The sequence below is a fragment of the Plutella xylostella genome, chromosome 12 (assembly GCF_932276165.1).
Source record: "Plutella xylostella chromosome 12, ilPluXylo3.1, whole genome shotgun sequence".
NCBI lineage: Eukaryota > Metazoa > Arthropoda > Insecta > Lepidoptera > Plutellidae > Plutella > Plutella xylostella.
Window position 1 is genome coordinate 3,063,560 of NC_063992.1, and position 11,125 is coordinate 3,074,684.

Sequence of the window (11,125 nt, forward strand, 5' to 3'; positions counted from 1 at the left end):
TGGTCCTTATTGTGTGCAAATTATTATTACAGGTGCAATTAAAATATGTATAAAAGGTAGGACCTAGCGGTCGTACCTAGTTACCTAAGTTATGTAATGATCATACTTTTAAGATTAGCAACTTCTTCGTAATTTCTTTAGCCTTCAAAATGTGTAGTTATTATAGTTAGGTATGTTTGTTTTGCATTTTTTCTTCAAGCCAGACGTAGTATACCTATATGTGTATCCAATAGAATAGACCAATAAATATAATGGGGATCACACCATTTGATAAAATATATTACGATAGAGCAAAAGTATAATTTTTCAAACGAGTGAAACTAGCGTTTAGATAGTTTGCTTTAAGTACTAGAATACCTAATAAAAAATATATCCCGACGAATTGAGAACCTCCTCCTTTTTTTGAAGTCGGTTAAAAATAGACTTGGCCTTAACTAATACCTAACTCATTATGGGATAAGAATTAAATTGATGGCAAATGCTGCGTGTGACTGACCATAAGCTGATCACGCTATCGGGTGAGGACCGAATACACGGCAGGTTTAGACCCATGGTAGAAAACATAACATTTAATTATAATCAAAGTATAATCCTTTTTCATTTCAAACAGGGTCTAGTTGCTGTCGACATTTGCACACGAAATTCTTCCCGAGTCGGTAGGAGAGTGACTCTTCGGAGGCGTTCGCACTTTCTTCCGTCCAGTAGCCGCACTGAAACATTTTTTTTTATGTAAGTACTAATATTTTATCGAAAGATTCTCTACTGCTAGTATTACCATCGTTGACCAGTTGTGAATGTACTTTCAAAGTAGGTATACATTTTTTTGCAGCGTTGATGACTGTCTTATCTGAGAGTGCCATCCCTATTTAGTGCAGACAGAAAGCCTACTTTATATTAACTTTGGAACGAATCGTAACTGACTAGGTAAAGCGCCGAAGGATCCAGGATCGATTCCGGGCTCGTATACTTACAGGTCAATTATGTAAGTAAGTACCTAAGTAACTACTTAGTTAACTGTTTTTTAAATAAATGTTCACTGAAACGCTTCACGGATCATCGATAGCCTCTGAAAAGTTCTGTCAAAAATATGGCAAAAGTGTATCATATAATCTCAACTACTTAACTCACAGTATGCGCCATAGCCCTGCAGTACTCCCGCCTAGCCCGGGGCTGCACGAGGCTGGCGAGCAGGGCCCAGGCGCGGCCGGCGCGACGGTCCAGCGCCAGGGCTCGCACGGCGCACGCCACGGCGCAGGCTACTGCGGGCACGCTGGCCTGGGCTGGCGGGGAGTAGGTGTTGTCTTCACGCTGGGAGGAGAGGGTTGGTTTATTGGGGTATTTATAAAATTAATATCAGAATGTTGGATCGGAAGTTAAATAAGTAGTACCCCTAACAAACGTAAAATAGGGCTGAACCGATGTTGTTAGGTAGGTACTTAAAGGAAGCATGTTTCGTTCAACCAACTGCAGATCATCATCCCGTATGCGTCTGCTGCTGGACATAGTCATCTCCGCTATAACACTCCGTCCTCGGCCTTCCTCAGCCTCTCACTAAATAGCATATAAGTACCTACACATCGTTATTTAGTAAGGTAAGAACCCAACTCATATCCGTTATACCCCTCTTATGCTACACGCTTGAACCGAAGTACACAAACCTGTAGCCAATCATCAGCCAGGGCCAGCCAGGCGTACGCGCTGGGCGTGCGTCGCAGCAGATCCACGACCAGCGGCCGCGCGCGGTGCGACTCCAGGCTCGGCAGGGACGTCAGGAGGCTGGAATATAGTGTAGGATGTTGGGGAGTAAGGTTAAAGCCTGGAGAGTGACGATAAACTGCTACGAGGGGCATTTAGCTAATCTGACTCATCAAACCCGGGTTCTGGACACGATAGGTCATCGGGATTGGCTTACATATAATTAATTGAGGCTACCGCGTGGGAACACTAAAAATCTGAAGGCTTTAGGTACTGGAATTGGGCTTGTCATGTCTGTCGAAGAACTATAAGCGTTGGGGTAGATGCGAGTTCTCATTTATATTATACCTAATTGTAACTACCAAATTTATTGTGAGTTAAGTACCTGTATGAATTCATGGAAGTTCCAGCCTTGTCGTATGATTCCATAGCACCTTCAAAGTCGTTCATTGCTAGGAGGCAATCGGCTTCTAGTGTTCTTAGGTAACTTACCTGACAAAGCAAAAAAAGTAGATACTTTAATACCTACCTGTAGGTAGATTCCCAAAAATGCAGAATAGATAGTTATATGTATACGGGATGTTGCAAAAGTGGTACCTACTATTGCCATTCGACAGGGGTAGGTAATCAAGAAACACAACAGTAGGTAAATAACTACTCCGATAGCCAAAGATTGTACACCGTTTGTGGTGAAAGCTGCCTTTAAAAATCCCTTACATCACCAAACTCGCGGATCCCTCTCCTCACATGGCACAGGGCGTCTTCAGTCCGCCCCTGCAGCCGGCAGCTCAGGGCCAGCTGGTGGAAGTACACCGGACACACTCCCGACTCCAGTACCGCCCGCGCCAGGCATATGTCTGCTAGCTGGAGGGTGGAGAAGGGAAGCAGTGAGAAGTAGGGAATCATCATGATTATTGTTGAGTAGCTTTCCCACTAGAAATTTTGCTGACTATAAATTTTGGCATGCCTTTCGCAGCTTTGCAGAGTCAACTGGCGCCGCCGTCATCTTTTCGCTCGTCAGCATGTAATGAACCTGACGGTAGTCATGCAGCGGGTTCGGAAACACGAAGTTAGTATGAATTTGTCAGATCTTACCTTCAACACCCTCAGCCTTAGCAGCAGATCAGCGACGTCGTAGAAGCGACTCATGCCGGGAAGCAGCGGCGGGGAGTCCCACCAATCTCCCAGCTCAGACTCCCATGTCCTTGTCGCACCTATGGGGTCGGTTAACCCGTCCGTTTCTGTCCTGAGGAAGTCATAGTGACAATTTATTCTTTCTGGGCAGCCAGTGATAGCCGTTGGCGGTTGAAAACTAGCTTTTTTCATTGGTATTCACAGCGTTTTACTGTAGGCTCAACTTGTTGTTGTTGCCAAAAAATATAATTTGGTCACTTAGTAACTAGTTACTAAACCTTAACACAAAAAGACGCAACAGTCAGTAAAATTACCTCTTAGCTAAAACTTCTATCATATCAGCGAGTGTGAACAACTCCATTGCACGGTAATAAGCGCTGACTGCGAACCAGCCGGTAGTCCAGAACGGGTACATACTGAGGATGGCTTGGAAGAACGGCTCTGCCTCATCAGGGTGGGACTCGAAGGCCATTCCTCCCATTGATAAGATACTGAAAGGAGAGATAATTAAGCAGCTTGACATTGGTGACAAACTGCTTGTGTAGTACGGATATGGGACATATAATATTTCAAATACCTAGTAGGGGAGACCGGGGACAAAAGTAACAGTTTGTAGATTCTGTCTGATTTCTCGTTATTAATAACATTTACGATGAAATAAATATAGTCACATAAAACTTTCGTATATAGTCTACAAAATTACAAATATCCATTATTACTTTACTTAATGCATCTCGAATTTTAGCAATTGTAAAGCCTCAAAAAAAAGGGAAATCGTTACTTTCGACCCCATGGTCAGGTCGAAAGTAACAAGGCATGGGTCGAAAGTAACAACCCATAAATTCTGCCCAATGTTATAAATAGGATTCAAAAGAAAGAACAAAAAGATCATACAAATTATTTAGTTAAGAAAACTTCTTAAAAAACCATCAAAACTAAAAAAATCGTATGACTTGTTGACAAACCTAAAAAAACTTCTTAATATAAACTGTAAATGAGATCCATCATTTAAACAGACTAACTGATAAGAAGTTGTTTTATTTGTGCCATAATATACAATATTATGACACAAATATCTAATCAAAACAACAAAAAATAAAAATTTACAATATGACATGACAAACTTACGTAAGTAACGCGTTACTTTTGTCCTGCCGCGAGCTGTTACTTTTGTACCCATACCCATTTTTGAAATATCAGGCGACATAACTTTAAAACAGCACGTGTTATTCGAAAACAATTTATGACATGCTACAGACAATGTTATAATGAATCAATGAAAAAATAGTCATATGTTTCTTGGCATCTTAATTCTACGTAAACACTAAATGAATAAACACCAAAAAGCTTACTTTTGGTGTGTAAAGTCACGAAATGCTCACTAAAACAACCTTGCACCGCGGCACGGGCGCGGAAAATGATATCATGCGCGGGGGGCATCGCATGCTGACTACCAGAGTGGTCGCTTGGGACGTTAAGGCTATTGGGGAAGTCCACAGAGCCTTTGTTACTTTCTATCCGCTGTTACTTTTGTCCCCGGTCTCCCCTACATTAAATATTTCATAAATATCATACTAATTCATACCTAAGAGCCGACCGCGGATAGATAAAAATGGATTTAGTCATGCACACCCAAGCCCAGTCCCTGTTACAATCCTTCAAGGCAGTCGCCAGCTCGCGCCACACACCAGCATGCCTCTTCTTACTGTAAGCGTACTGCAACCAGAAATTTTAAATGGTAGATGAGGTATGGGAATCAGATAGAGTCAATAATAGCCTTGATAGAGGATACAATAGTCTACAATAACTGCGCTAGTCTAATAGTCTACCCCAACTAGTTTTAAGATGATTTCCTCATCAGTCTACTTATTCAGTCTTTCCACTCTCAGTCAACCTCACATTCTATGAATGCCAGTTTACTCCAGTGTCTCTTTTTTACTATAATACGATACGACGCACGCTGTCAAAGACAAATGAAAACGCTAGGTAAGTACATAGGTAGGGAGCCAATCAAACACATCAGTCGAACGCCGTCTATCTTATTACCAATCATCATTGTCCAAGTATCACCAGCATGTAAAGATCAGCGGCATGCGGCGTCTCGCAGCAGCAAGTGGAGCGCCGGCCTTTTGTCTTTTAGAATGGTATTTTTGCCGTAGTACGACGCCACGCTCCCAAAGCCAAAATATAAACGAGCTGCATAGAGTCAGAGAGCCGTTTCTAAGACATCGAACGCAGTTTTTAAAGCTTAAGTAAGAATCACCAGCATATAAAGATCAGCGGCATGCGGTACATCCTGCATCTGACGCGCGTGCCGGGCGGCTCGCAGCAGCGGGTGGAGCGGCGGCGCCGCGGGCTCCGTCAGCGTCGCGATGGCCACCTTGAGGAGACTCGGGTGTGCCAGCATAAGCAGCTCCTGCGTCACGGGGAGAAAAGAAGTTGGGTATCATTAATCATCCAGTAAAGCTGTAAAGAGCAGTCAACCAAAGAGCGAGTGCAAGCTCAGCAGATGGTATCTGAGGGCACGATAGAACCGCCGCCAAGTCGATCAAAAACAGCGGCACGGCCGTAGCATCCATTGCTGATAATTTCTGATGAACAGCATTTTATAACTGGGAAACTCACTTCAAACTGACAGTCAGAGTAAATGTAGTCCTTGAGACGATAGTTGTTGTTGACGAAGGTGGCTGCGTCTTGCCAGAACGACGTCATCAGTTCCACCCTCGTCCGCGTCTCTGCGAGCTGGCGGTTGAACGTGCAGAATTCTGTCATGCCTGCCATAACAAAAGTAGTACTTAACATTAATAATAGGAATTCACATCATCAGTCGAAATTTTAGTCGACTCAGGTCAGTTGCATAATATAGCTTAGGCCGGCTCCGCCGCCGCCGCGCCGGCCGGTCTAAAGGAGGCTACGCCCTTTACTGTAGCTTTTGGTGAGTGCCCTACTACGCTACGTTTTAATTTTTATGATAAGTAACTATTGGTAACATAAGTATAAGTAGGGACGAGTAGGTAGGTACTCCAAAAGTCCTTCCTCCAAGTTTGAGGTGTAACTAAGCGCTGTTGGCGTTAGTTAAGAACCAGGTAATTTTACAACCAGCCTACTGCTATGTCAAAAGGTTTAGCGAAGCGATCTTGCTTCTAATATGCTCTATCCAAGACCCTATAGCATCTCTTATACCACACCTACCATAGTAGGGCAGCCTCCGTATAGCCTGTAGTCCGAGGCGCACAGTGTCCGCCCAGTTGCGGTCGCGCTGCCCACGCCCCGTGCACTCACGAGGGGCTTTGTTCTGCTCCAACTCACTTAGCATCTGCATCAGCTCCTCACTGGAATGGCGCAAGTGAAATCATCCCATCACGTCCCTATTGTTGAGGCACGGGTCTCCTTCCAATAGAGGAAGAGTTTTAGGGCGTAGTCCACCGCCACGCTGCGGGGTCCAGCTAGTGTGGGTTGGTGGTAAGTGTGTTCATGTTTAACTTTGATGCTGGGTATTTAATTGTTGTTTTAATGCAGGGATGCACAGACTTATAAGACTAGGGGCCACTTGGACAAATTATGAACTGATGGCGGGCCGCCAGAAGTATTGGTACCTAAGGCCTGGGTCTCCTATTTACGCCGCAGGTCGCGTCCAGCGTCACGCCGTAGGCCGCGTCACGATGCTCACTATAGAAATGTACTGATGATGCGGTCTCCCTCACACGCCGACGTTGGCGCGTAGATGTAGTGAGCATCGTGACGCGGCCTATATACGGCGTGACGCTGGACGCGACCTACGGCGTAAATAGGAGACTCGGGCCTAAATAAAGACAATAAAGTATTGATACTTAACAAGAATTGATTTATTTTGAAGCGTGGCACTGCATAGTGCTTACAATTATTTTTTTATTTATTTGGCTTAAATTTACACGTAAAACTGCTTCCAAACATTCATTTGCTAGGCGGTTTAAATTTAGTATTGAAAAGGTTTGTTTACATACATGTATAATTAGATAGTATAGGTACAACCAAATAAGCTGGCACATTTTCAGAGCAGAATTTATACGCAACTCTTTGTACGTATTTTTTACAAATGCAGCGGTAAAAGTTCAGTAATTTTCTTTCGTTGAATTTGTTGCGTAAATCTTGGTCGTTTTGAATGTCGATAATTTCTAACTGCATTGATCAGGATTTTTAAGTTCCTGTTCCAATTTCTTCTACTTATTAAATTAAGAAATCGTCCCAGTGTCAATCCACGACTTAGCCACCTTATTTCTATATAATACAATAAATCTCTACATTCGCGTTCGATATCATCAAGGAATTGTTTGAATTGCCTGTGATTGAGTACTTATCGAACATATTTTTTTAGAATTAAATATTTTTCGAATGTACTTAACTATATACGAGAGTAATATTTTTGCTGTCGGCGGGCCACCAGTATAAGACCGACGGGCCGCATGCGGCCCGCGGGCCGCGGTCTGTGCATCCCTGTTTTAATGCCTAATGCATTTAATAAAACTTCACGTGCAAATAATGTCTAGACGGATCGTTTATTGTTTTTTTTCCTTACTCCTGCACTGGCTATTGTTATTAAAAGATTATTATTTACCTAATAACTAATGATATAATCCTTTAATATGTTTTAATCCTCTACTATCCTGTAATATAGCTACCTAATAAGATTTGATTGAGTTTTACTACACAGGGTGTCCCACGGCGATGCCATATGAAGGGACTACTCTTAAATACTTACTGCAGACTGGACTGCATTGTATTAAATAAAAGGAGGCTCAATTTTATATCCTCATCTATATTCTTTAAATCCTTAGTCTGATGCAGTGAAGCGTTCTCTTACTCAGGTACATGAGGCGGGACGGCAACAGGCCTCAGTGGGCGGGCCAGCTTCACCTGGAGGATCACGAACGCGGGGCTCCCGTCGCGCCCCGTCGCCGACGACGTCGCGGACGCGGCCGACGTTGCAGACTGCACTGTCAATCTGTGCACATTTCACATTAATTACAGTTACAGCTACCGAGAAAAGTGGCGAGACAGTATCCTCGGCCAGTCCTCGGCCGATGAACAGCTAGCAGTTGACCGAGTGCTCGGCCGAGGATACTGTCTCGGCCACTCTACTCGGTAGGTTTAATCAGGGTACATATGGAGTACGGTTATGTTTTGAACACAAGATCGAATCTCTGCATCTGACGCATTAAACACGGGAACTAAAACCAGCACGGTAGGACCAGGAATATTTTTTTTTCATCGCGTTCTCTTTGGAATCCGCGAAATGTGTTTGCGTCACGTCTTCTTGTGTTGTGTACTGTGCTATTTGACCAGGTTTAAAGGAAGTGAGACGATTGACCAAAATTACCTATTATGTCACAGCGCTACCTATCTTTGCCGCCTGTATGGATATGGATTATGCAAGATTGCTACAAACAATCGTAAAGGCGCCATACTTGCTGAACTCCTGTGTGCTCTGCTCCGGCGGCGCGAGGAGTTGGGTCTGGTTCGGAGGCAGCAGAGGCTCGCAGTGGCTCCTCTCCAGCATCAGGGCAGGGTCGGCGTGCAGCAGGGGCACCGCCAGGAGCATTGTGTCTTCTAAGTTTAGATTAGTGAAGGCGTTTATTAAATCATTATGGAAACTGTTACTAGGTAGTTGCTTCAGTGATAAGTACCTATACAGATAATTATTGTTCATATAGGTAGCTCAGTTACCGAGAAAGTGTATAGATTAAGTTCTAAGGGCTTGTCTTTATTCCCGGTAAAGACTCACAAGAAATATTTCTTATTTTCTGTTACATACTCCTATTGGTAAAAAGATGGATTTGCAGAATTACCTCCAGGATAAAGCAATTGAAAGAGACTCAAGAATGCCATGAAGCTGTAGCCCGTATTATCGCTTCCATACATGTGCACTTCCAGAGGCCAGCTGTAGTCTCGAATGTAGTCCGTGACCCACTGGCTCGCATCTCCCAGCATGAGGCATCGGTGGAATGATGCCCAAACTGTTGTGTCTGCAGAACCGAACATAGGTAGGTGATGACTGTAACATTCCTAGCTACCTACTTACTTATTAATCATATTTTAAATTTATTTTACTCTATCTATCTTCTACAATTGTATAAAGAAATAGGCATTCAGGCTATTTCGGTATTCACATTCTTAAAAGTCTTCCAAAAGGAGTCAATAAGGTATGGCTTACATTCGCTCGGAACATTTACGTATTTGTCTAATTCTATCTCATCTTCATTGGCAATAACTTCTATTGCGCATGGAATTTTCTCATTTGCAACAGTAAATATATCAGCAACTTTCTCGTCTTGTTCGGTCAACTCTTCTTCGGTCAACTGTTGTTCGGTCAACTGTTGTTCGGTCAACTGTTGTTCGGTCAACTGTTGTTCGGTCAACTGTTGTTCGATACTACGAAGAGACTCCCAACTTGGATAAACTGAAGTCACGTCGAATCTCGCAGGCGCTTTGTACCCATGACCAAATGTGACTGTTTCTATTTTCTGGGGGTATCAAGGGTATAATAAGTGTATGGCGTTATTAGTTACGAGTAAGTTTATTATAATATTTATTATCCTAGATATTTAAAGAGCAAATGTGGAAACTGCAATGTAAAAGGTATACGCGGGAACATTCAGCGAATAAACTAGACTCTACTATATACAATAAAAGCTATATACAAAATACGATCGATATACCTACGAGTTGGATCTACAAGCATTTTGAAACCATGAGCTTTAAATACTAAACTTTATTACCGTATCATTGTACGCAGGCATGTTTGTAGCTGCAGTGTACGTGAACTTATCATCATCATGCGATTCGGGCATGTTGTAGGCGGCTAACACTGACACTCTCATGTGATTGGCCAGTTTCAGCACCTCATGATGCATCCTATTCTCTGGGTGACGGTTCACTGACACCTCCAGGGTGATCAGGGGCAGGGTACACCAACTTTTCTGGTTTTTGGGCGATGGTTTCACCATCGGTTGCATTCGCGTTCTTATGCATAGCTTTTCTTGATCTGGAAAATATTAATGTGACCTACATTTTCCAGGGTGATCCCTACATGGTGAACCTGGTGTATGGATTTCACGAGAGGAACAGAAGACGACGCACTCTGGGCATTCAGAGACTGATGCTAATCTACCTGACTAATATTTCTCTCACGATGATAATAAACCCTAGCCTAGCTCTCGTGTTTGTCACTTATAAATTCACTAAGAAGAAGATGTAGAACTTTATTTACCAAGAAAAAGAGGCAGGATATCAAGATTACAGCAGCTGACGTGTCCCTCAGTCGTGTCGATTTGTATATTATAGTTAGAATCACTCTGTGCTGATGCTGACCCAAATGGTTGTATTTGCACTGAAATTGAAACATTTAATTACCCTATTTGATTTTATTTTCTTAACAGCACACCTGCATATTACCTGTACGCATAAGCCAAATCTTACCAATCAGAGGAACGTTGGCAAAGGAGTGCATCTTTGCGTAATCGGAGGGGTCATAGTAGAATTCACCAAATGCAATGTTAGTCCCATCGACCACAATGTCCCTAGGCCCAGCCGGTCTGATGCACGCGTTTAGTACAACTTGCTCAGAGAAGCTGGCTTGGATCTTGTACAACACTTTGGTGTTTTGGTTCAGTCGTACGCTGTGAATGGACACAAATATATTGTCCATGTTGACTGGAACCTGATTTTGCGAGGGAGACTCCATCTTCGGTAGCGAGTGAGATGATGATTTTCGTGTCTGATGAAAAATGGTAAGTTGATACATTAACATAAGTATTGTTTGGTACTTTAATGCTATCTAGTTTAAGGAATCTGGAGGTATAAGATACCTTTTCCTTTTTTACGTGCTTCATGTCTATAGATTTCTCATACATTCACTCGATTTATTTATATTGATTTCTATATTTCTATTAATTAGGTTATCAATTTATCGTGAATTTATCTTATTTTTTTTGTAATAATATTTTTGAAGCATTTACTCTGGACTTAACTTAAGTATTCTGTGGGAAAATCGTAAATGCCTTTAGAATAACGATTCATAGGTCAGTCAAACAATTTTATTAGCACACACAAGTACAACATTACATAACTTCTCTCCTCTGTTTTCAGTATGTTCAGATTTACAACAGTATCTCGGCCCTTAAACGATTAACTAGTCTTAAACACCTAACAGAAGATATAATATAATATTTAAAAATGCAAAATTCATAGTAAGTATAAAAACATATGTTTAATTAATACAATTTCCTTATTTCTGATTCACTTATTTATAAAACGATTC

General features: G+C 42.3%; 1 protein-coding gene across 1 annotated transcript; it reads right to left on the bottom strand.

The window, feature by feature from the left end:
• Positions 1-554: 554 nt before the first annotated feature.
• On the bottom strand, positions 555-10,792 carry LOC105388470. The gene is made up of 19 exons (XM_048624740.1): positions 10,674-10,792; positions 10,285-10,582; positions 10,076-10,195; positions 9,585-9,850; positions 9,020-9,329; positions 8,655-8,831; positions 8,274-8,415; positions 7,670-7,810; positions 6,022-6,161; positions 5,455-5,603; positions 5,093-5,245; positions 4,415-4,545; positions 3,144-3,320; positions 2,791-2,941; positions 2,413-2,559; positions 2,081-2,187; positions 1,659-1,776; positions 1,129-1,308; positions 555-710 (listed from the first exon to the last, which is right to left on the bottom strand). The coding sequence occupies exons 1-19, from the start codon at positions 10,716-10,718 to the stop codon at positions 603-605; spliced, it is 3,060 nt and encodes a 1,019-aa protein (XP_048480697.1). The 5' UTR covers positions 10,719-10,792; the 3' UTR covers positions 555-602.
• Positions 10,793-11,125: the final 333 nt, after the last annotated feature.

Excerpts from the sequence above, each read along its gene's own strand:
- LOC105388470 (XM_048624740.1), bottom strand. The coding sequence starts at position 10,718 with ATGTATGAGAAATCTATAGACATGAAGCACGTAAAAAAGGAAAAG. Across the intron at positions 5,246-5,454 it reads ACTCTGACTGTCAGTTTGAA|GAGCTGCTTATGCTGGCACA; the intron begins GTGAGTTTCCCA and ends CCCGTGACGCAG. Across the intron at positions 1,777-2,080 it reads ACTTCCATGAATTCATACAG|CCTCCTGACGTCCCTGCCGA; the intron begins GTACTTAACTCA and ends ACTATATTCCAG.